Here is a 23727-nt window from a genome sequence, read left to right on the forward strand (position 1 = left end):
TGTATCCTTCGAATCTTTTGTTGAACAAATTGATCATTGATGAACCTATCAAGTTGACAACATTACAAATACATATGTCGGGTTAATACATAATTATGGGTAATTAAATTTTTTTTATAATAAATGTCTCACCGTTTTCATAATTTGTTTGCACGCTTAATTCTGGGTTGACCATCATTATTGTAGTATTTTGTGATTGTTAAAACAGACCTACAAAATCAACATATATTGTTCAAATAGAAAAATATAACCCACATAGATCATACTCCCTCTGTTTTTTTATATCTTTCTCACTTCGAATCTTGACACTATTCATACTTAGAGAGAATCTTCTCAATTTTTTTCAATTTATAAGAAAAAATATAGTCATGTGGGATCTTGTTTGATTCGTCTCAATTAGTACATCATTAAAATTCAATCGATATAATTTTTACTAATATATAATGAAAGACCATTAAATTCAAAGAAGTGCATAGGGAGACGCGCATATAAGAGTGAGAATGATAAAAAAAACAGAGGGAGTATATGTCTTTAAAATAAAAGTGTAGATTAAAACGTTTACCATTAAATTCATTTGTAATGATCAAACCACTTCCGAAAAGTATGATGTGTTGTGAGACAATACCCCAACTATTGTTTTGTATAAATTCATGAATGAAGTTGCTCAACAGGCAAAATTTAGTTGCAGTACAACTAATCTTATTAAGAAAAGAAGTAAATTAGAACCAAAAGGATATATGGTATCATGGTCAATATATAAAAGGTAGAATTTGTAGATATAAAGTATATTATAATATAATTTTGTAATTTCACACCAGCTAGATAGATGATGATAAAAAAAATATAAATTTACCTTTTATCTATAACGATAATATGTTGCTTGTTAATGTTTTGAGTAGTATTTAATCCCACAACACCTAAATATATAACTATTGCTAATACACCTACAAAAACAATGGGTTGAATATTAAAGTCGTGTGTGATTTAAAAAATCTAATATATATTGTATTGGACCATGTAAATAAATACTTATTTCAGTGTTCGCAATTGCTTGAAGCATTTGGAGTTTTCCTAGCTTACTAAATTTGATATTTGCATCCATAGTCAACCATTAAATACATAAGAGTAGCAGTGTGCTACGTTCTAGGAAGAGTATGCAATTACTATCTCCGTTTCCTAAAGATCTTCCTTGTTACTGTTCCTACAGATACCAAGGAGGATCCATTTGTGTGGGGTATGGGGTGGGTAAAGTAGGAGAGAGAAAGGTGTTAAGATAAATAACAAATAAAAGGGGTTAAAAGTAGAGAGAAAGAGAGAAAATTGAATTAATAATGTAATGGTGGACCATATGATAGGGACATGAGAGGGTAAAAAGGGAAAAAAAATTCCAAATAAGGAATAAAGTAAAAGAGGGAAGATCTTTTGAAAACGCACTTAAACGGAAATAGTGAAGATCTTTAGGAAACGAAGGGAGTAGTTTGGGTTTAGCCATGATAATTTCTTTATCTAGCCAATGCAACTTGCAAAGAAAAATCTTCAGTCTAACAGACAGATTGCAAGGTGATGAAATGAATGTATGGAGGAAAAAAACTGATGAATTTGGTGCAGGATAATACCACATTAAACGTGTATTTATACTTAATATTCACCGATCATTTTGATTTTGAAATTGAAAACTTGCTTGAATTACATGCCTACTTTATGCAAAGTTTGATATTTATTATATGATATCAATCACGTGATATTGTCCTAGATTGATTATGTAATTGTAAACAAATATCATTAATTGATGATTTCCATATTCAAGCTTGATTAAATCAATACCTAAAATCATGTAATTCAATTTAGGAATGATTTTGATTAGGTGATCATTTTGCACATGATTTAGGTAAATGTTAATAATTTCGGATACTAACAATTTAAATTAAGTGATTGATTGACAATTACCACTAACATTGGCAATAATTAAGATTGATTGATAATTTAAATTCATTGCCATTTTTATCTAGGAATTTAAACTTTTGAAACGTAACCAATATGGGAATTACAAATTTTGGCCAAAAGTATATGAATTTGAGATTTTAATTGCATAATTTTAACCATAATTAAAGTCAATCAAATTAATATATAAATGGGATGTGCTTGATTTCCGGAAATCTCATAGGAGATCATGATATTAATTATATAATTTAAATAATCAATCAACATAAATCACGATTTTTTAGCATTTTACAAAGAATTTTTAGCCACAATATAGTGACTTGCCACGTGGACACTGGATTTGAGAGTCTTTAGTTTGTGAAGCTCTAGAATTGATCGGTGAACATGAGCTTGCCACGTAGGATTTAGGATTTTACTTTAGATATACAACAATAGTGTAGATAACCGCCAAAATAACAAAGAAAAAAACGAAAGAAAAAAAAGGAGTTCGAGATTTCCTTCACAAGCTAGCAGCGAGCACTCATCTCCCTTCTTCCTCATGAATTCCCAGCAGCACTCGCAGACTCTTTGCTCACTATCGAATCAATACTGCACTCGGCTTTGAGTCATCACTTTCGAAGACCTCTACTTTCGCAAGTTCGCCATTGCAGGCCATATTCTCACTCGATTTTTGCCCAGTTCAAACCCTAGATTTTTGAATACCTGAACTGGTTGGCGGAAATTCGTCATCTATTTGCGTGTTTACAGGAATTTGTGACCTTGTTGGCCGCACCTTTGCTTATGTAGCCTGAGTTTAAAATTTCACCTGTCCTCCTAGTGAAAGGTTGCTACTTTATTGATTTTTCGGCACAACGTCAATCTTGACCCTCTTGAATTCGTGCTTGTATGCCTTGTTCTCATTTGATCATGTGTTCGTGGAGGTTATCTAAATGAAAAATCTTGATTAGGTTACTATGACAGATTGCAAATTGTGGTACTTACTAGCGTGAAAAGGTTGTTGTGAATCTGTGATAGTGTGCCCAATTGTTGATTTTTACATCTATGGCTCCTACGGCACGCACAAGGTCAAACAAAACTCCTCCCTCTTCACAATCTTCGAGAAAACTCGCTCCCAAAAGAAAGGTCTCCGTTTCTAAGACAAAATCCTCTGTTGATAAGACTAAAACATCTAGTCCATCCTCTTCTTGGGCAACAAATAAAGAACTAGTGGTTATTGACTATTATGATTTTTTAGGATAATGAACAAAAAGAGAGATATTAACGCTTGTTTTTGCGAGGCATAACTTCTACTCGTTATTGTGATCGTGATGCGATAAAGTCCTTACATATTGAAGATGATATCAATTGTCTAATGTTGGTTGGGGAGATTCTCATGACCAAAATTCCAACATATAAAAGAGCTACACTGGAAATTTTGAGCTCTTTGAAGGCTTTTATAACTTTGGTCTCGGTTTTTGCGAGGCTCGAATCACCATTCGATTATACAACTAGTTATTAGGCCCGGACTATGCTCCGGGTAAGAAAATTTTTTATTTATTATTATTATATTTTAAAATGATAACACTAAATACAACGTGATCTAGTGGTTAAAACTTTAGTGTATGAACTTGAGGTCATGAGATCAAAACCTATACCATGCAATTTCTAATTTTTTTATTGTACATGGATTACATGAACTAAAACTCTATTTATTTGGGTCATAAGGCTCTCCTTCAGCGAGATATAAAGGATTCTCTTGATATTCCTTCAGGTTGGCTTAAAAAGAAAGATGTCACCACTCTTTGGTGTATCAAGGATAAGGAAGATGAACTATCGCCATTTGAGGAGATGTCCTTGCTAAATAAAGCTAATTGGTCTTCAAAAGCACTCAGCCAAGCGTTCGAGTCCCTCCTCTCCCAGAGCCACTAGTGATACCTAATTCGATCTTTTACTTTGATTTTTTCCGTATGAGACTGATTTCCTGATCATATTTGGGTTCGAATTGCAAGGGCTTATTTAACTTACATGTTGCTCTATATATAAGCCCTCCACTTCTTTTCTTCATACACCAACAAAATTTAAAACCATTCTATTATTAGATCATAGTAGTATTCATATGGCTCATCTTGCTCTCCTCTTTCTAACTTTATTTTCTCTATTCTCCAATTAACCAAGTTTCTGCTTCATCTCCTAAACCAAAAGCACTAGTTTTACCAATACGTCAAGATGCTGCTTTTAAACCAAAAGGACTTATTATATATTTTCAAAATATCTAATTTTTATACTTTTTTCTTATTGGTAATGATAGATAAAAATAAATGAAGTTATGCATTGACAAACATAATAAAATAAAAGAAAAATTGATAATAGAGGTCTGAACTTTGGGTGATAATTTTTAAAAGGTTTGAACTATTGATTAACCTGTGTAGGTCCCAACTTTAGGGGGTCTTCACTTTTAACGGGCCTTAGTGACTTAATGCTGGCTTAATAGGTCATTACTTGTAAAACTTGGGTCACATCAGAAGGGTTAATTGAGGAAGGGATGTAGGAACTGGGTGAGATTTAAAAAAAAATCTTCAGTTTTAAGTCGTCGAGGCCCGCTAAAAGTTAAGACCCCTAAAATTGGGACCTCCACAGGTTAATCAATAATTCAGACCTTTTAAAAATTGTCACCCAAAGTTCAGACCTCTGTTGTCAATTTTTCCTAAAATAAACGAGTTAACTAAAACGTAACTGAGGAAGTAAAAAAATTCCTATTGCACACACAGACACACTGCAAGATAATGGTTTTTATATTTACTAGCCGACTTCTCATCTAAATTGCAAAATAGATATAAATCAACAAGAAATAATAACAACAAAACTGACCTCCAAATGAATCTCCAAGTAATCAAGTAAGCTTTGAGTCACGAACTAGAACATGCACACTATTTTCTGCAAGAACATTAATGCACTTTCCTAAAGCACTTAAGGAGAGATTCATAGATTTAGCTTCTTCAAGGGTATGACCATCACTTTCTGGAAAATAAGAAGCAAGGGAAATTTAGGGCGTGTTCGACGAAAGGAAAAACTGGCACCTAGGGCTAGAGAGGCCACAAGGCCACGAGTGAATAGCATCAAACCAAGAAAAGCATAACACTAGTGAGCCATAATGCATACATAGTAGTACTAACAAGTAACAGGAACATCCCATTTAGATATCCCTAGCAATGGATCTGCACTTGTTAACAATTTTCTTCCTACATTTACTTTTCTGATCATTTAATCTCACCTGGACCCAAATATATGGGTGTGAGTGGTAAATTATGTAATGACTATTGAGTTCTTTAGGTTGCATGGAGGGTTGAGGATGAAGATAGGGAGAGCACATATTTGGCAACTAAGATGCATATGATGGACATTCTTCTGGTATAATTCATCCAAAATTCGACACAAACCCGATTTCTTCTTCCTTAATACGATCTAGTAATACAAAATGAGCCATGTATGTATAGTACTTAGAATTAAACGTCTTTCAAGTAGTTGTATTTCATAATTTTGAGACAAGACCAATAGAGGAATTGAAAACACAGGAAACAACACTTCTTTTTACGTTGTGTGTTTTCACTATTTATAGTCTTGGGTATTTGGAGGTTCAACGTCACTTTGTATCTACTATATATCCAGTCATATTTTGCCTCGCTAATCTAATAAAATATATATAAAGGAACTTTCTTACTAAGTCATGTTCTTTTAGATAGTCGAAATCTAAGTAATTTAGAAATCTGACAAAATTTCATAGAATTGGGGGAATTGAATACTTAAGTAATCCAGAAATCTAAGAAATTGTAGAAATTCACTTCAATAAAAAAAATCTCATTCAGGGAAATAGTAACCCATAATTCAATCAAATATAGGTGAAGATTAGAGTTTGATTCATGAGTTACCTTGTAGAACTTGCCATTGACCTCCACTCGCCTCACCACTTGCCATAATTTAAAAAGTTAGGGTAGACGGTAGAGCAGAAACTTGTTACTTATCAATCGAATGATCCACAAATCGATTTCCATCATAACTAAAGAAACGTCACCTGAAAACTGTTATGATCTCGCCTAAAGCAGCACCAAATCACCAGAAAAAAAATCAGGGAGCGGACCGAAGAGGATGTGAGATGAGCAGTTGAAGCCTTGAAGAAGTGAAATACAAAGAATGTGATTTTTGTGGGAACATATTAGAGCGGGTTTTTTCGCGATTTTCTTTCGGGTTTGTGCAACGAAATATAATTTGAATTGGCCAATTTACTAAACAAGGGCAACGAAATATAAAACCTGTCGCCTAATTTTGGTAATGGGCAACCCAAAACTTATCTCGTTGCCCAAATTCACAACAAATTTAGTCGCCCATAATTTACACTAAGAGCTGCAAATTCAGTTTGTCGCCCTTGTTTTCAACTATGGGCCACAACATTTTGTTTTGTCGCCTTTAAGTTTCAATTTCGTCGCTCAGACTCTAATGATCATGGTGAATTTCGAAAGGAGAGATGGAGCAAGGGGATGGCTGCAAAAAAGAAATCAAATAAGAAAAATAAACTTTATGACTAAAAGTAAGCATAAACTGTCACACATTACTAATTACAACACATATCTATAATTTGTGGAAACATGAATCACTAAAAGATGTTAGATTATTAGATGGTAAATCTTTGGAAATTCTTACTTGATGTTAGGGGTTTGAGCCCAGGTTTCAGCATATCTATTTTTTTGAATAATGATCACCTGACTTATTGTTGATTAAGACCCGTGGCAAAATTCTAGTGGCAGATTGAGGGTGCCACATAGTGCATAGACGTTTTCAAACACGCCTTTTAATATATTTACTGGTGTTTAGGCCTAGACGTTACCCCTGGTTGGTATTGTGTTTCCCAACTTGATATGCATTTTTTCCATTCCCACTAAAATATATTGAGGAAAACTCAATATTTAAAAAGTACAAATATAATAATGTCGATACTTAAAGCATGATTAAAAGTTGATTGAGATGGTAATTATGTCATGTATAATAGCAAGAGGTCACATGTTCAAATCTTGTTGCAAGCTAATTTTACTTTTGTTAATTGACATGACTTTATGTACACATTGGACAATTTTAGTGAAGTAACTGACGTGCCACGTGGCATGACAGAATTGACATGATTTTATGTACACATTGGACAATTCTAGTGAAGTAACAGAGGTGCCACGTGGCGCATATACATTATCACGCACGCCTTTTAATTTATTTGTATAGATATCAATAGAAATCTAACCACCTAATTACAATAAAGTGGCGTAATTTTAACGATATGTCACATGTTTAAATCTCTCTACTTTTCTTTGTATTTTATAGTGTTTTGGTGGCTCGTATAGTTCTATGGATAAAAAATAATAGTAACATTCTTTTTCCTTTTTCTTGAAAAGAAAATAAAGACAGATTTTGACCATCATCAGTAGAAATGGCAGTAGGTAGAGCAGCAGTACTTACAGCAGCGCTTTCTGGAACTTCTCCTTCTTCAACCTCTTCGTTGTTATCGCGCGAAAATTATCATCGATCACCATTTTCGCATTTTTCAAGCTTCTCTGCAACATATCCTGACTTCACCTCTCGCTTTCGCTCTTGGTCAGCTTCTCTCTCTCTCGTATTATTCTTCTAACTAGGATTATGCAATTTCAAGCTTAATGATTCCAAATTTGTCATCTTTTGCGCCATTTGTGTTGTTTTCTTTATTCTTTCTTTGAGCAGAATCTGTATTGCGTTAAGCTTATTTGATTGCTTTCTGTGATTCCTTTTCCAAATTTTTTATTAGCCTATTCTTTATTCGGGAAACAAATTTGGATATTTGTTAAGAGTTACGATAAGAGTTATGGTATGTTTAGGAAACTAGAGTATGTGTTGGTTTAGGAAACTGAAGTATTTCTCCATCTTAAATATGGAGTCTAGTTTTATGACTTCGTAAATGATTATATAATGTCAACTATAGCTGTTTGTGGAAATTATCAAGTATCAAGAGGAGTGATGATATAATGTCAGCGTTGTTTTGAGGATCGGTTTTTATTTTGTGTTTGATTCTAGTTAGAGTTTCTGTGAGCATAGCAAAGTGTCAACAGTTTCTGATAGTTGGACAGGAATGAGGAGTCCGAGTATCATAAACTAGGAAGTAGTCTCCAACTTTCTCTACTGGATCATAAATTACAGAAGGACGAGCAAATTGACCACGTTTACTTGTGCTTCAATGCTACTTTTATACAACTAGCATTTTAGAATTCTTAGAATGTCCCTGATTATCCTTTGATGCGATAGTTGATGCTATCAGCTTTCAGACTTTTGGTGGGCGTGCTACACACTACTTGTGAGTTGTGACCCGAAAGATTGTGGTTGCTCTTCTTCTTTTTTCATATGAAAGAAGAAAATTAGGCGTTCTTATAGCAATCACATTCTTGCCATTCAAGAGAAGTACACAAAAGAAGGGCAATAATCTCTAAATCAGTAAAAGTACTACTCTCTCCGTTTCATTTTAATCTACACACTTTTATATTTTACACTATTCACAAATTTCACTTGACCATCATTTATGATTTATACGCGGATGAAAATATAGTCATGTGGGATCTTGTTAGATTCATCATAACATGTATTTTATTAATATGTACTTTTTATAATTTTTACAAATACAAAACTAAAGATATATGTCCTCAACGTTTTGCATTGGCATGCGTGAAAAGTTTAAGTGTGTAGATTAAAATGAAACGGAGGGAGTATCACTGAAAGTGTTTGAATTTAATAAGTTTGTGAAGGCCAAAACTCCTGTTTCTTCTTAGCCTTCTTTCTTCGGATTCATTGCTGGCAGCAAATAATGCCTCTTAGTTTTCTAAATGTTTCTTTTTATCTGTATATAAGTACCTGACTACTTTGTGAGTACTTCCTATTCCTCTCTCACCTTCATCCCACCCCCATATATGGTTTAATTTTGTATCTACTATCTAGTTGTTGCAATCATCAGTTAGTGTTGGAGTGGAAACATTTCTGTACTTCACAAACTAAATGACTTGCTGCTCACTTTGCTGTACTTATTTGTATACTGTGATTGAGTCAAAAACAGGATGAGATACTTATACTATTATATTGACAATCTCAGTTTTGTTTACAGGACCAAGAAAAATAGTAGCAAAAAACTTGCTTGTAGAATGGCCGGAATTGACGGGAAAGGAATGGCGAGCGATATCTGTTCAGGAACTATGATTTATGAGCCAATATTAGACAAAGGTGTCTTTCGGTTTGACTGCTCATCTGATGATAGAAATGCAGCATTTCCTAGCTTGTCTTTTGTGAATCCTAGAGTCAGGGACACACCTCTTATGAGTGAAAAGCTTCCCTCTTACATCCCTACATTTGAGTGCACTCTGGGGCAGCAAATAGTTCATCTTCAGGTTCATTCCTGTTCTCACTTTCTATATGCTTGTTACTTATGACATGTCTCTCTGTTCCGTTTTAGTAAGTACAATATCTTATCTAAACCAAAAAAGAAATACGTGGATTACTTGAAACGTTTGAAGATATTGAAACTTGTCACGGGGAAATCTTCCAATTATTTCAGCCATTCTGTCTTCTTTTTTCCAAGTAGGAGTATTATATGTTCTGGAAGTTAATGAAAATATATATATGCTTCCATGCCATGATACCCAATTCGCCAAATCCCACATGAACTACAGGCGAATTGGTACATGTAAGTGGTGTACATTCTAACATTCGGGCTAATTTAATAGACTTAGGTAGCAAATTGTTTTTTCGTGCAGCAAATTAGGTAAAACTGCTTCCGTCTTTAATGTTGAGGGTTTCTCAGAATTTATAGTTTTCACATGGTAAGCAACAACTTCTCTTTGGTTATGTTTCAACTATTCTTCAAGACTTATTTCTGCATTTGCAGCTTCCTGTTGGTACATCGTTTTATGGAACTGGAGAAGTCAGTGGACAGCTTGAGAGAACAGGAAAAAGAGTAATATCTATTTCCTGGCATTCTTTCCTATGTGTATTAGTTGGCCTTTTATATCTTGAAGTTCTCACTTATTCTGTTCGCATTAGGTATTTACCTGGAACACAGATGCTTGGGGGTATGGGCCCAGTACAACGTCGTTATACCAGTCACATCCCTGGGTTCTGGCTGTTTTGCCAAATGGGGAGACACTAGGTGTGCTTGCTGATACAACACGTCGTTGTGAGGTAGGATTCTCATTTACTCCTTTTATGTGAGAACTTTGATCTTAAGTGCTCACAGAAAATTAGTGAAAAGTTTCTTTTTGTATATCCATTTCCTAATCGTTTATTTTTTAAGCTTTTCTCATGTGCAGATCGATTTACGGAAGGAGTCAACCATAAAGATCGTGGCCCCAACATCTTACCCTGTTATCATATTTGGTCCATTTCCTTCCCCAACTGATGTTCTGGTGTCTTTATCTCATGCAGTTGGTAATCACATTAACTTCCTTTGCTAAGATAAATTTGTTGACCTTCATGTCACTTTCCTTTTTTCTAATGGTATTACACAGTTGGATGTTCAGCTATCTTGAAACAAGAGTTTAAATTTATTTATATCTGACGAGACAAGATTAGAAATTTTGGATGCATTGAACGATACCTGTATTGATGTTTTTAAACTTGTTGTCGTCAACTATTTGTGGATCTTTATGGAATGACTGAACTCCTATATAAGTCTCTAAAATGAGGTCAGGTCACATTATTGTCAAATAGAGAAGCATGGCCTTGTGTATACGGGCTTATCGCACCTTGTGTCCTTGTTTTTGGATTCCAGGAAAAGTAGCATTATGCTCTACTTGAAGACATGCCACTTATTTTTCAGGTTGCTAGACTTGTATATGAGTGGGCAACTGGGCAATTCCCATGTTCTTCCTTGTTTCCACTAGAACAAAATCAAATTCAAGGGAATTTGCAGATTAGAAGCTTCTGACATATCAGGTTCAAGTAAACATCCATACTATATATGCTGCTGGTGATACCTAACTTTGTCATTCCCTGTTGTTGGAGGCTTTTCCTTCCCGTGAGGAAGTTTGTGGTTTTTAGAGGGTTCTAATTTGCTTAGTCCTTATGTCTTTCTATTCTTTCTTTTTTCTTACCTCTTTGGTTTTTCTATATGTTACCCTTTTATTTTGTTCAAATTCGATGTTGTACTCTCTCTCTTATAGAGAATTCCACATAGTACCCTTATGGTTTTGATGCTGTATAAGCACTTGTCGTTAAACCCCGGCTAAAAAAAGTCTGTTAGTTTTAAGTGTTTCCTTTTCACAGTGTTCTCAGCTTTTTTCTTCTTCTTTTTAATGTTTATATCACTCACTTCTGATGGTACAATTACAAGGTTTCAGAACTTTGTTTCTATCACCTCGCCCCCTTTTTCGAGTTGTTAAATGCCCAAGCATAAGCGGGTCGAATTTCGGGTTTTTGGGGTGTAAAATTTGCGTCTACAACTAGAATAGTGCTTCATGTTGATTGACTTCAACTTACTATTCTAGGTCTAGGCGTATTTTTCCATCTCACCTGCAATTACAAAAAGAAATTAGAAAGGATTAAAACTTCAAAAATTTGAGACTAACGGATTTAAGAAGGGTTCTTAAGGAAAGCTTAGCACTAACCATGGGAACTATATTAGAATATTTTTTGAGAAAGGGTACAACTTAAAATTTTGAGTAAATTCAGAGATACAACATAGATAATCCTTTTTCTGGGTTTGAAAAAAATCTTCTGTGGGACATAGAGATTAGCTGTTAGAGGTTAGTTGAAAAAGAAATAGTTATGTACTTATGTTCGATGAAAATTACTAAGGAACCATTTTTAGGGGGTGGAAATTGATTTTCTATGGAAAAATATTTCCGAGAGGAAAATTCAATTGTAGGATAGTTTTCAATTATTTGGTTTCTTGGATGAAAATTTAGAGAGAAGAGGAAGAATGAAAATGGGTGGGAGATTGGGACAAAGAAAATAGGAAGGTATGGTGGAGGGAGGAAATGTGGCATTCCTTCCTTTAAGAAAGAAAATATTTTCCACTCCCCGGAGAAGTATGCGGAAAACTATTTTTCATCCTTTACAAATCAAACGAAGGAAAAGGGGAAATCCCTTCTCAAAGCTAACTTTTTTAGCTTTACGAAAAGTCGAAAACAGTACTTCAATGAGTCCCATCACTAAAGCCTACCCTAAATACTACATTTATCTCACTCTAAAAGCATAGTGTTTGACACACTAGTTACACCAGAATATTATATAAATGATAGAGATGCTTGAAGCAGGATTTCTCTTTCTTGAGTTGTGTTTTTCTCACAAATACAGAAAAAGGATAAATGATTCAAATATAAATGACTCATAATCCCTCTGCTCCATTTTGATGTTCCCATTTGTTCTTTCACAGTCCCAATGCAATTCTTTGACCATGAATATCTTCAATTACGCCTTAGTCTGATTATGTGAAGTTAATATTTGAATATATATATATATATATATATATATATATATATATATAGAGAGAGAGAGAGAGAGAGAGAGATGCATACATACTATATATATAATATGTACATATTTTCTTTATACAACGATAGAAAAAGGATTGGTCAAATTCTATTGAGTCTGACTCATAGTGATCATTTATCAAAGAATGACTCTAGTTATCAAATGATTGAAGAACCGGGAGCAATTTACTTACGATACTTAGTTGACATTCATAAAAAGTATCTAATGAATTATGAGTTCAGTATATTTTGTTTCGGATAATCTGATATCCTGCTGATTCCATTGTCCACTCTGCATCTTGTACGAAGTACAAGTGCTTGATTCTTTTGTTCATTTTACAGACATTATATAAGAAAGATATAACCATATTCTGGTTCAGGAACTGTCTTTATGCCGCCAAAGTGGTCACTTGGTTATCATCAATGCCGATGGAGCTATACTTCTGATAAGCGAGTTCTTGAGGTTAGTAATTTTTGTCCCTGGAAAAAGATGCCCTGTGATCTTTCCTTAATGTGGTTTGTGCATACATTAGTTCCGTACACTGTTCACCATTCATTTAGACAGTTGCCTAGTGATTTCTTGTTCATTGCTAGGACTTCCTACCATTTTTCCTTGTTTTCTTATTTGTTTTTAGACTTTCATTTCTCGACACGCGTTGCAATCTTCTGCTAAATATGCAGGTTGCTAGAACCTTCCGTAAAAAGGGCATACCTTGTGATGTTATCTGGATGGATATAGACTACATGGATGGTTTTCGCTGCTTCACTTTTGACCGTGTAAGTTCTTTTTCTCAAATGATTTTATTTGAACTGTACCGTTTTATTATAGTTTTACACTTTTACTAGATACAAAACACTTCTTTTAGGTTGATTTGGATTATCTGTGGCACATGATCCATCTCTCATGTACTATGTTTTCTCATTTATCATCTTTATTGATCATGAAATTTTCTATCAAAATCTTGTATCAGGAGCGGTTTTCAGACCCAAACTTGCTGGTGAATGATCTTCATCTTAATGGTTTCAAGGCAATTTGGATGCTTGATCCAGGAATCAAACAGGAAAAAGGCTACTTTGTTTATGATAGTGGGTCTGAAAGCGATGTCTGGATCAAAACTGCTGATGGAAAACCTTTTGTAGGTAAAGATTTTGCCTCTGTGTACTTGGTCTTGGCAACACGAGGAATTTCTGACACATCTGTGATGCAGGAGCTTAGCTCTCTGCTTGTATTTTAGATAGAAAAATAGGAGAATATAGAAAGTATAGAAGAAGTAGAGAGAATAGAGAAGGACAGAAATAGAGAGAGAGAGAGTTAGAACTTAAAATGTGTTTGTTATTTGAATGATCATTACAATGAGTCTTTACTCATATTTATACAATTTCGTAGAGAAAAGCTAAATGCTAAAATAGGGAAAAGTAGTTATAACAGAATTCAACTTTCTGTAATGGACTAAAGTTGGCACCAAAAACCCTTTTGGCTTAATTTAGTACTTCTTAAGATCCTTATATTTTGTACATGACCAAATCTTGAAGTTCCATGTTCTACACACTTCTTGATAAAGAGCCATGTTTTATAGCCTAATTGACATGTCTATGTAATTGAATAATAAAGAATTTCTTGAGAAGTCGGTTGTTAACTTAGTGAGTTTCTTGTTAATCAGTTGCTCGGTTTTATGGGTTTCACCTTCAAAACTCAATTGTTTGCCAACAACAGCCTGTAGACCACAAACTCCCAATGAATTCTTGACATCCCCGTACCATCTGATGAGCTAACTGCTTCCTTTTATGTAAGATTTTTTTGCTAACAAATTATTAAACAGTAAAACGTACATTTACATGAGTCAATAAATAAAAATTTCAAGTGCAGGGTTTTGGTGGTTCGAAAGTAAAAACACTTGATGAAGTATGGAACAGCAGGATTTTTAGGGGGGGTGGGTTTTTTTTTTTTGGGGGGGGGGGAGCACACCATAAAGCATGTGTCTGAAGAAAAGCTATTGTTTTAGCTTCTTAATCTGAGTCTTCGTTTGTACATAATTTATTCAAAATATAACAGCAATATACTTCTATAACATAATTACTTAAATTTTCAAAAATAAACCTAAATTTTCAATGAATATGAAAAATCCCATTTTTGCTCATTCTTCCTTGAATCATATAAATCGATCTAGATCTGATGGAATTTATATTTTCTCTAGAACGACAATGTCATGCACCACTTCTGATTATTTTGATGTCCAATAGTGTTATACGGACTTTCTCTTTAGAATTTTTCCCGTCAAATTTGTTCGTGAACCTTGGTGGCATTCTCATTAATAGCTATTACGATCAGGTGAAGTATGGCCTGGACCTTGTGTCTTTCCTGATTATACACAATCAAAAGCTAGATCCTGGTGGGCAAATTTGGTGAAAGACTTCATTTCTAATGGTGTTGATGGTATATGGAATGATATGAATGAACCAGCAATATTTAAGGTAGTATTTTACTTAACGCGCTCTCGTCCTCCTTGCTTAGTTGTAATATGGTAATTTATGCTTGCTCATCAGGTAGTGACAAAGACAATGCCTGAGAGCAATATTCATGATGGGGATCCCGAGTTAGGTGGCTGCCAAAATCACTCTTACTACCACAATGTATTCCTTTTTCCTATGCCTTTTCTTTTTCTTTTCCACATTTTTTTATATAAATGGCAGAGCTTGATCTGTTATTATGAGATTTCTGTTGCCACTTTAGGTTTATGGGATGCTGATGGCTAGATCTACATATGAAGGCATGGAATTAGCAAAAGAAGACAAACGTCCATTTGTTCTTACTCGAGCTGGATTTGTAGGCAGCCAAAGGTTTGCTGCAACATGGACAGGTGATAACCTTTCAACTTGGGAACACCTTCACATGAGTGTTTCCATGGTACTTCAACTGGTATGGAACCTTGAAAATCTTTCTTGTTTGTTGTTTATTTTCCTGTGATGAAGTAGTTGTAATTAGGTGACAAACTTTCAATTTGGGTTTCCCCCATCGATATGTATATCTACTGCTGCCTTTATATTAAGAATTTTGCAAGAAAAGATATGCTCTGAAAAATGTAATGCTTTTGTGCTGAAAATTGGAGAAATATGTGTGCCTTACTGTTACATGTTTTTTGTCTCCCATAACTTTTGGGCGTTCAGAGCCTTAGCGGACAGCCTCTTTCAGGCCCAGATATTGGTGGATTTGCTGGTAATGCAACACCAAAGCTATTTGGAAGGTGGATGGGTATTGGTGCAATGTTTCCATTTTGCCGTGGGCATTCTGAGATGAGTACAATTGACCATGAACCTTGGGCATTTGGCGAAGAGGTATTTTCGAAGTTCATATCCTAAGACTTGCAGTTTAATAGTGGTCATAATTCCTTGTACAATGTGTTTGTGTTATCTATTGTAAAACTGTGGCCAAGCTTTAGTCAGAAACTTATATTGTAAAACTGTGGCCAAGCTTTTGTCAGAAACTTATATCGACTATGACTGAGTGTTTTAATCAATCCAATAAGTCTCCATAAATGACGCCTAACCAACCGATTCCAGTCTTTGAAGTTAGATTGAGGCTAACTCTGAGGGCAACCTGGTGGTGTACATGGAAGTAACCAGTGGATCTTTAGAAAAGCATTTGCATGCTAAGGATTTAAGTGTTTATGAGTTTGTGTATAGTAAAAATGAAATGCTGCACTCAAAATGAGGCTTGAACCTTTTGGTTTATAAATAAAATCACACATGAAAGTAAGGGCATGATGCTTTTTCCAGCTGTCCTTTATTACATGTTTGACAACCCTTGGTGTCTCATTTTTCTTCGATATATTATTAGGGGATCGCGTATCCATAAGGTCAAAAAAAAGTCAGATTGAGGCTAACATCACTTTCATTGGGCAGTGCGAGGAAGTCTGTCGTCTTGCTTTGAAGAGGCGCTACCGGCTTATACCTCACATATATACGTTATTTTATCTAGCACATACGAGGGGTACTCCAGTTGCTTCACCACCCTTTTTTGCAGGTTGGTATAATTATTGTTGACACGGCTTGAAGTCCAACAGTATTCCTTGTATCTTAATTATTGAAGTCTCTTGTGTCTCCAGATCCTACAGATTTACAGCTTCGTACAGTTGAGAATTCCTTTCTGATGGGACCACTGCTAATTCATGCAAGGTTCTCATCTATTCTCTAAAGCCTCATTTTAGGCTCATTTTGATGATTTATGCAGATTGCTAAATTCTGAACAAGCAGTGATATGTTGTTGGGAGGTCTTTTTCCTTGTCGAATAGAACATGCATCTAGCTGACAAATTGCGAGTCAGATGAATTGCAAGCTAGATACTCCTTAGGGGTTCTGAATTTAAGATCCTAGTGCGGAAGACTGACTCCTATATGATAAATTTTAAGTGCATGGAGAATGAATACTTAAATTGTTTTTGTACTTGATTTGCTAGTTGCGTAATTAGACCCATTAATGATATCGTCCAATGTGTGATTTCACAAGATTCTGCACATTCTGGCTTATTTCCTGCTTTAAATCTGGACATCATTGGCATTCATTGCTGTGCTACTAGACTAGCAATACTGCCACTATCCTTTGAAATTGTGTTAAAATTGCAATATTATTTTGCCTTTGGCCATTGTAAACAAACCTCCATACGGGATCCCCTTTAAAGTAAACAAGTAGCAGTTTATTTGATTCTCGAAAATTGAACTAATTCAGTTATTGCTGTGTACAGTACTTTGCAGAATCAAGGGGCAGACCAGTTACAGCCACTTCTGCCTAAAGGCATTTGGTTGAGTTTTGATTTTGATGATTCACATCCGGTACTTGGCAACTTGCTCTCTCAGCATACTTTATCTGTGAAAGACTTCACATGCATTTATTGATGCTTTTGGTCTTGAGTATGCTAGGACTTACCTGCGCTGTATCTTAGAGGAGGATCTGTACTTCCTTTGGGTCCTCCACATCAACATGTTGGGGAAGCTAAACCAACAGATGACTTAACACTTCTTGTGGCTTTAGATGAACAAGGTATGTTCTTACCGCAGCTGTTTAGCTTCAAATTTTGAATTTTATACGGTTTTTTCACCAGGTACCCCTGTGATATTTTAAAATTCATGGAGTACCCCTATTGTTTGAAAAATGCACCCCATGTTTCAAATAATAGGGGTACCCCATGAATTTTGAAATACCACAGGGGTACCTGGTGAAAAAACCAAATTTTATACCTCTTTATTTGGAGCTCCAATGCTATCCATCTTGCCCTTGGAAATTAAGAGATATAATCATGCATCCATAGAAAACTGAATCTTATTAGTAGTATTTTTTGTTGTATAATATGTCATGTCTTGATTAAGTTAGGGATAGTAGGAGATTTAGTATTCAAGTCATCACAAATATACTTTCTTCGTTCTCTATTAATCACTACATATGGCTAGGGCACACATATTAAGGCAACAGAAAAAGTAAAGACACGTGGGAGATAAATCTCATGTTTAAAAGTTAATATGTGAGAGAAAACTTACGAATAATGGGTATGTAATATGTACTGATGAATAGTAACCTTCCATCTAAGTGAAATATAGTGGTTTATAAAAATAACGGAGGAAGTAGGTCATTATTTTCTGTAACTCATTCCTCGTCTCCTCTGCCCAAAAAAGCTTATTTTCTTGACCAACAAGGTGCCTTTTTATTCTTCTTCCGGAGATTGTTAGTTCAGTGACCTCTCAAAAACTAAGGTTGCTGTTGGTGGAATCTGATTTTTCGCCTTCTGTGAGGCAACATTTTGGAAGCGTCCTTTTCTGCAGTTTTATGACAGTCTTCGACATAATTGCAGGGAAAGCGGAAGGTGTACTTTTTGAAGATGATGGTGATGGATATGACTTCACCAGAGGGAATTACCTGCTAACTTATTACACTGCTGAACTCCACTCTTCTATTGTTACTATAAAAATATCTAATACTGAAGGCTCCTGGAAGAGACCACAACGTCGTCTGCATGTGCAATTGTTGCTTGGGGAAGGTGCAATGGTATGAATTATTGCTGGAAATAATGACAGTGTTGAATTATGCTTCTAGTTTGCTTCATAATTGGATCTCTTCTCGCCTTCTTGGGTGTTTAATACTCTTATGCAGATTGATAGCTGGGGCACTGATGGAGAGGAAGTGCAAATTACAATGCCATCAGAGCAGGAGATATGTAACCTGGTATCAATGAGTCAGAAGCAGTATCAGAATCGAATAGGTAAACTGAAACTGAGCTTGCTAGGCCAGGAATACATCCTTTACAATCTTAACCGTCTCTGGCATGCTCCATCGCAGTTCTTTTTTGCTCCATTGCAGTTCTTTTTGAGCATGCTCCATCGCAGCTCTTTTTGCTTCATTGCAGTTCTTTTTGCTTCATCGGAGTTCTTTTTGCTCCATCGCGGTTCCTTTTACTTCTTTTGCCTGAAACCTATTTGATCATGCTCCATTGCGGTTCCTTTTGCTTCTTTTGCACTTCTTTTCCACTGTCATAATCTTATCTCTTGCAGACAATATAGGATACATCTTACTGGTTTTACTTTTTGGTTTATGTTATTGAACTGTGAATTACAGAAACTGCAAAGCGTATCCCAGAGGTTGAACACACTGCAGGAAGGAAGGGCACTGAACTTTCAAGAACTCCTGTTGAACTGAAAGGTGGTGATTGGCGTCTTAAAGTGGTTCCCTGGATTGGTGGTAGAATCATTGCAATGGAGCATCAACCGACAGGTATGTCTTCTGCTTTGCTGACAATCTACTAACCCATTAATTTGCATCTGTGATTAAATAGAGGATGCAACCTTTATCTATTGGGGGAAAAAATTTATGTGTGGCCTTGAAGTCTTCCATCACATGCAGGGCTCAAATGTGGACAAGAAGTCCCTTTACCAGTGTCAGAAGACTCGAGACTATAATCATTTCAACTGAAGGGATTTGTCTATAATAATAGCTCAATCTTCTCCTTCTGCAATTATAACTGTTTTTTTTGTAAATTAAGGGGGAAAAAAATTAATAAACGTAAATTTTTGGGTTCTTAGATGCCTTAAAGTCTATTCCAGGGCTAAAATCTATCTCCAAAAGATGGTAACCATCTGGGGTTGCTGAAAGCCTGGAATTGTAATTTTCCTTAATTCGGAGGGAGTAATCATCTGGAATTTATTGCTATTAGCCTATTAGTCTTTTCATCATACAACTCGTTCTTGCATACTAGCTTCTGGAGCTGCTGTGAATTCAAAGATGTTGCAGACTTATCAAAGGATATTTTAGGAGGACCATGGCGTATGATTATGTTTCTTGTATTGCCAGGATTTAAAGAACTAGTATTGGAAAATTTAACCATGCTACAGAAAATTTTCTTGAAATCAAGCTTATGTTTCATGATTCTGTAAAATAAATTACACTTCTGAAATTGGCTTATTGATAGTTCTAATCAGTTTGTATTCACTTTTTTTGGCTGGATTCTACCCAGTTCAAATCTTAATTGCCTAGTAATATTCCCATCATAGGTCTTGGCTTCTCATCCCTCCTTGCAGTTCTTTTTTTCTAATTTAGTGCACCTTCATGCTCACTTGGTACAGAAATGCAATGGCTCCATAGCAGGGTTGAAATCAATGGCTATGAGGAGTACAGTGGTACGGAGTACAGATCTCCTGGATGCATAGAGGAATATACTGTCATTGAGTAAGTGTTCATGTTAAGCTATATAACATTGATGTGGTTTTCTGGAGTTCGCTGGTGCATGCTTTTGAAACTACTGTTAAATATGGGCCTGGGCCGCACCCATCACAAGGAGAGAGAGTCCACTTCACAACACAAAGGAGGTTCCACCTTAAAACCATATGGCAATAAGGGGAGTAACCCCTTTGCATTATAAAGTGAACCCATCTCTCTTATTTAATCAATGTGGGACACTCACATGTGGTGTGCGCTATACACATAGCTTCAACTCTCCCCCTCACATGTGAGGTCCCTTTTTCAATTGGCCCAGAATAAATTAACGGACCCTCTATGGGCCTGGCTCTGATACCATGCTAAATATGGGCCTGGGCCGCACCCATTACAAGGAGAGAGAGTCCACTTCACAACACAAAGGAGGTTCCACCTTAAAACCATATGGCAATAAGGGTAGTAACCCCTTTGCATTATAAAGTGAACCCATCTCTCTTATTTAATCAATGTGGGACACTCACATGTGGTGTGCGCTATACACATAGCTTCAACAACTACAACTTAGGAAGGGACTAATATAGGCATTATAGCTGCATCCCTGCATCGGTCATAGTAAGGGAAAGCAAGCAATTGTTTCTCATTGGATCATGAAATTTGAATTGCTTATGTAGGTTCTCATGAATTGCTTCTTTCTTTTTTCTAATAATTTTCTTCCCTTGTCTACTTCATAGTGTATACAGCAATGCAGCATATTCGAGAATTGTGCTTTCTTATGAAATCACCAATCATCCAATGAAAGGATATATTAGTATGCATCTATGGAATGTTCTCTGTAATTTTCATGCTGTAGGCACACTTGCATTTCTAGGTAAGAGGAAACACATGGTTATGTGTATGTGTTTTCTCCGCATCTGCCATGAAAATTCTGTGACTTTCGTTTACAGATGAGCATAACTAATTTTAGGAAGTGCCAATTCTGTGAGATTAAAGACACGTCACAAATGGATTGTATTTGAGGAAGAATTCATAAGAGATGCAGCTTGAAGTACTCATATGTTTTGCTTTCTTGAACATGATGCAAAATGTGTTGTGCCTTCTTCTTAACTATATATATGCAGGCGAGATCTTCAGCAAGCTGGAGAAGAAGAAGCCCTCAAAATGGAAGGTGATATAGGTGGAGGTTTGTTCATTGAGAGATGTATATCAATTCCAGAGACTGAACCTAATGTTGTCCGAATAAAATCCAATATTTTAGGCCGTAACATTGGCGCTGGTTCTGGAGGTTTTTCAAGGTTTGGTCATATGCCTCTCTAATACTATTATCTTCACGCCTACTGAAGATTAGAATTGAACCTTCATGCATAGAATTGTATTTACATTGCAGAGTGCTCAATCGTGTTTGTTTATGTTGCACTCTGTCTGTAAAAGCAGTGGTTGTTTTTTTCCATTGCCTAGTGCATATGTACAAGCTAGCCTTAAATTCGATTAGGTTTACTTGAGTTTGAATTTCCATATGACTTCGCCCTTCGGTTGAAAAAACCCTTCTCAGTGGCTAAACTCAACTTGAACTCAGCAGGCTCCTCTTGTGCTCAGCTTTATGTAAATTACTTCTGATGGTAGCTTCTAGGATGGAAGGCATTAGGATGTCAAGTATGCAGCTGTGTAGCAGTCTAGCAGATAAGCAAGTTACACGCACAGTTGAAGTAATCCACTCTAAGAAGTGGTTGATAGATTAGCAACTTGTGACTGCCATTTTCCTGAGGTAGACTTGACCACATGCAAATGGTGGTACAATGTGAAACACACCAAGAATTACCTTTCACCATGAGCGGGACTAGGGTTATCATTATCAAGAATAGTACATTTCAATGCAATTGAGAATTAATTATCAGACAATTGATTCATCCACACATCGAACTGATCCTTGCTGCTCTAACTCTAATCAAGAGAGCAGATCAAGTTAACACGACAGTAGCAGCAGTAGTTTTTTATGCAGATCCTCAGTTGAGATGTCTTAGCATGAATGATCTTTATCACAACTGAAATGCTGTATAAAATGTAAGTCTTTCGGGTTGTAAAATTAATTGGTGGCGATTCTTAAATTTGTACTACATGATGAATAAATGCGTCAAACGTCAATATGCAGATATGCTTTTTAACAGATGTTTTAGTGCGTACTAAGTTAAACACACTACTAAATGTGGTCATCTGCAATATACTTTGAGATGCGACTGCTCTCATCTTAAAGCATGACTCAAGAGTAATTAAGCTTGGTACCGGAGCCTTTTGACTGATTATTTGGCATGAGTACAATGACTGTGCCTTGTCAGAGATTCTGGCAAGCTTTTTTTTTTTCTGCTTACTTTTGAGTCACTACTATTTCTTCTAGTGTTCTCTGTTTTCATCCTTGTTTCCTGATGATTGCAATTATGTAGGCTTGTGTGCTTGCGTGTGCATCCAACTTTTGCTCTCCTGCACCCTACAGAATCATATGTATCATTTACCGCAATTGATGGGTCTAAGCATCAGATCCGGCCTGACTTTAATGAGCTGTCTTATGAGGGTGACCAGCGACCAAATGGTAATAGTCAATAATTCATAGTATCTTTCTAAGATAGCTGCTAGTTTCATCATCAGTTCTGTTTTAGTAATGCTTGAAGTTTTCTGTAATTTTTGATCTAAGTCTTCATAAATCAATTCATATAAAATTGTGATTTTTTTCAGGAGAATGGGCACTTGTTGATGAATGCCTCGGAGTAAGCCTTGTCAACCGGTTTGATATTGAAGAAGTTTACAAGTGTTTGATCCATTGGGATACAGGAACTGTTAATTTGGAGCTTTGGTCAGAGCAGAGGCCTGTTTCTAAGCAATCACCCTTAACCATATGCCATGAGTACGAAGTGAGAACGAATTAGCATTTCATATCCCATGACCAGAAATAAGGGATCCTCTGAGATTGGGTAGAAAACCTGGATATGACGTGCTAAGTTGTTTGTCCTGGCTTCATGTTGAGAGCTTGCATTCGGCAAAATGATGAGCCTGTTTGCAGAGGGAAATGTCGAGATTACGACGAATCTACTTTGAAATAAGTAGCAAGTATTTGCTTGTTTCACAATAAATTAATACCCAAAGTTGCATCTTTTGGTCAGGAATCAGGGTGTGAGTTTCTTCCTCACTTAGCTGAGAATTTATGTCCAATTTGAGTTGAACTTGTATATTGTTATGATGAATGAGTGCACGACAGCTAAGATGAAAACTGCTAGTACTTTTTTTTTAAAATTCCTCTCGAGACTGGTAAATGGTCTGTCGTTTGTTTTTGGTATAATAAGAAGCAGGGCAAACAATTCTTTCAAGAGAAAACTGCTAAATGGTCTTACTGAGGATAGGCCTTGTGCTTTATGTCACTTTCGGAAGAGAGAGTATTAGGGTCTGTTTTTTTCAGCATAAAACAGCTGAATTGAATCAAACTAAATTGAACTGAATTGAACTGAATTGAACTGAACTGAATTGAACTGAACTGAATAGTGATATGTGAGAGTAAAAGTATTGTCCAGAGCTGAATTGAACTGAACTGAATTAAACTAAACTG

General features: G+C 35.7%; 1 protein-coding gene across 3 annotated transcripts; it reads left to right on the forward strand.

The window, feature by feature from the left end:
- The first annotated feature begins 7369 nt into the window (after nucleotides 1-7369).
- On the forward strand, nucleotides 7370-23417 carry LOC104893123 (uncharacterized). Of its 3 annotated transcripts, none has more exons than XM_048644705.2 (23): nucleotides 7372-7554; nucleotides 9071-9362; nucleotides 9860-9928; nucleotides 10015-10152; nucleotides 10281-10398; nucleotides 12824-12906; nucleotides 13125-13220; nucleotides 13415-13583; nucleotides 14773-14915; nucleotides 14988-15074; nucleotides 15175-15360; nucleotides 15609-15776; nucleotides 16344-16464; nucleotides 16547-16616; nucleotides 17182-17269; nucleotides 17357-17477; nucleotides 18283-18476; nucleotides 18582-18690; nucleotides 19044-19199; nucleotides 20048-20150; nucleotides 21257-21430; nucleotides 22574-22719; nucleotides 22863-23417. In XM_048644705.2, exons 1-23 carry the CDS (start codon nucleotides 7391-7393, stop codon nucleotides 23051-23053), a joined length of 3186 nt encoding a protein of 1061 aa, XP_048500662.1. In that variant the 5' UTR covers nucleotides 7372-7390; the 3' UTR covers nucleotides 23054-23417. The 3 variants fall into 3 exon arrangements, with proteins under 3 accessions (XP_057251043.1, XP_048500662.1, XP_010677506.1); XM_010679204.4 differs by having other exon boundaries at nucleotides 7373-7554; nucleotides 9083-9362; XM_057395060.1 differs by lacking the exon at nucleotides 22863-23417 and having other exon boundaries at nucleotides 7370-7554; nucleotides 22624-22661.
- Nucleotides 23418-23727: the final 310 nt, after the last annotated feature.

The sequence above is a fragment of the Beta vulgaris genome, chromosome 5 (genome assembly GCF_026745355.1).
Source record: "Beta vulgaris subsp. vulgaris cultivar EL10 chromosome 5, EL10.2, whole genome shotgun sequence".
In the NCBI taxonomy this organism is placed as follows: Eukaryota; Viridiplantae; Streptophyta; class Magnoliopsida; order Caryophyllales; family Amaranthaceae; genus Beta; species Beta vulgaris.

Coding starts and splice junctions, on each gene's coding strand:
- LOC104893123 (XM_048644705.2), top strand. CDS start 7,391: ATGGCAGTAGGTAGAGCAGCAGTACTTACAGCAGCGCTTTCTGGAACT. Junction 10,399..12,823: donor GTCTTTATCTCATGCAGTTG/GTAATCACATTA, acceptor ATTCTGGTTCAG/GAACTGTCTTTATGCCGCCA. Junction 18,477..18,581: donor TGCTTGGGGAAGGTGCAATG/GTATGAATTATT, acceptor ACTCTTATGCAG/ATTGATAGCTGGGGCACTGA.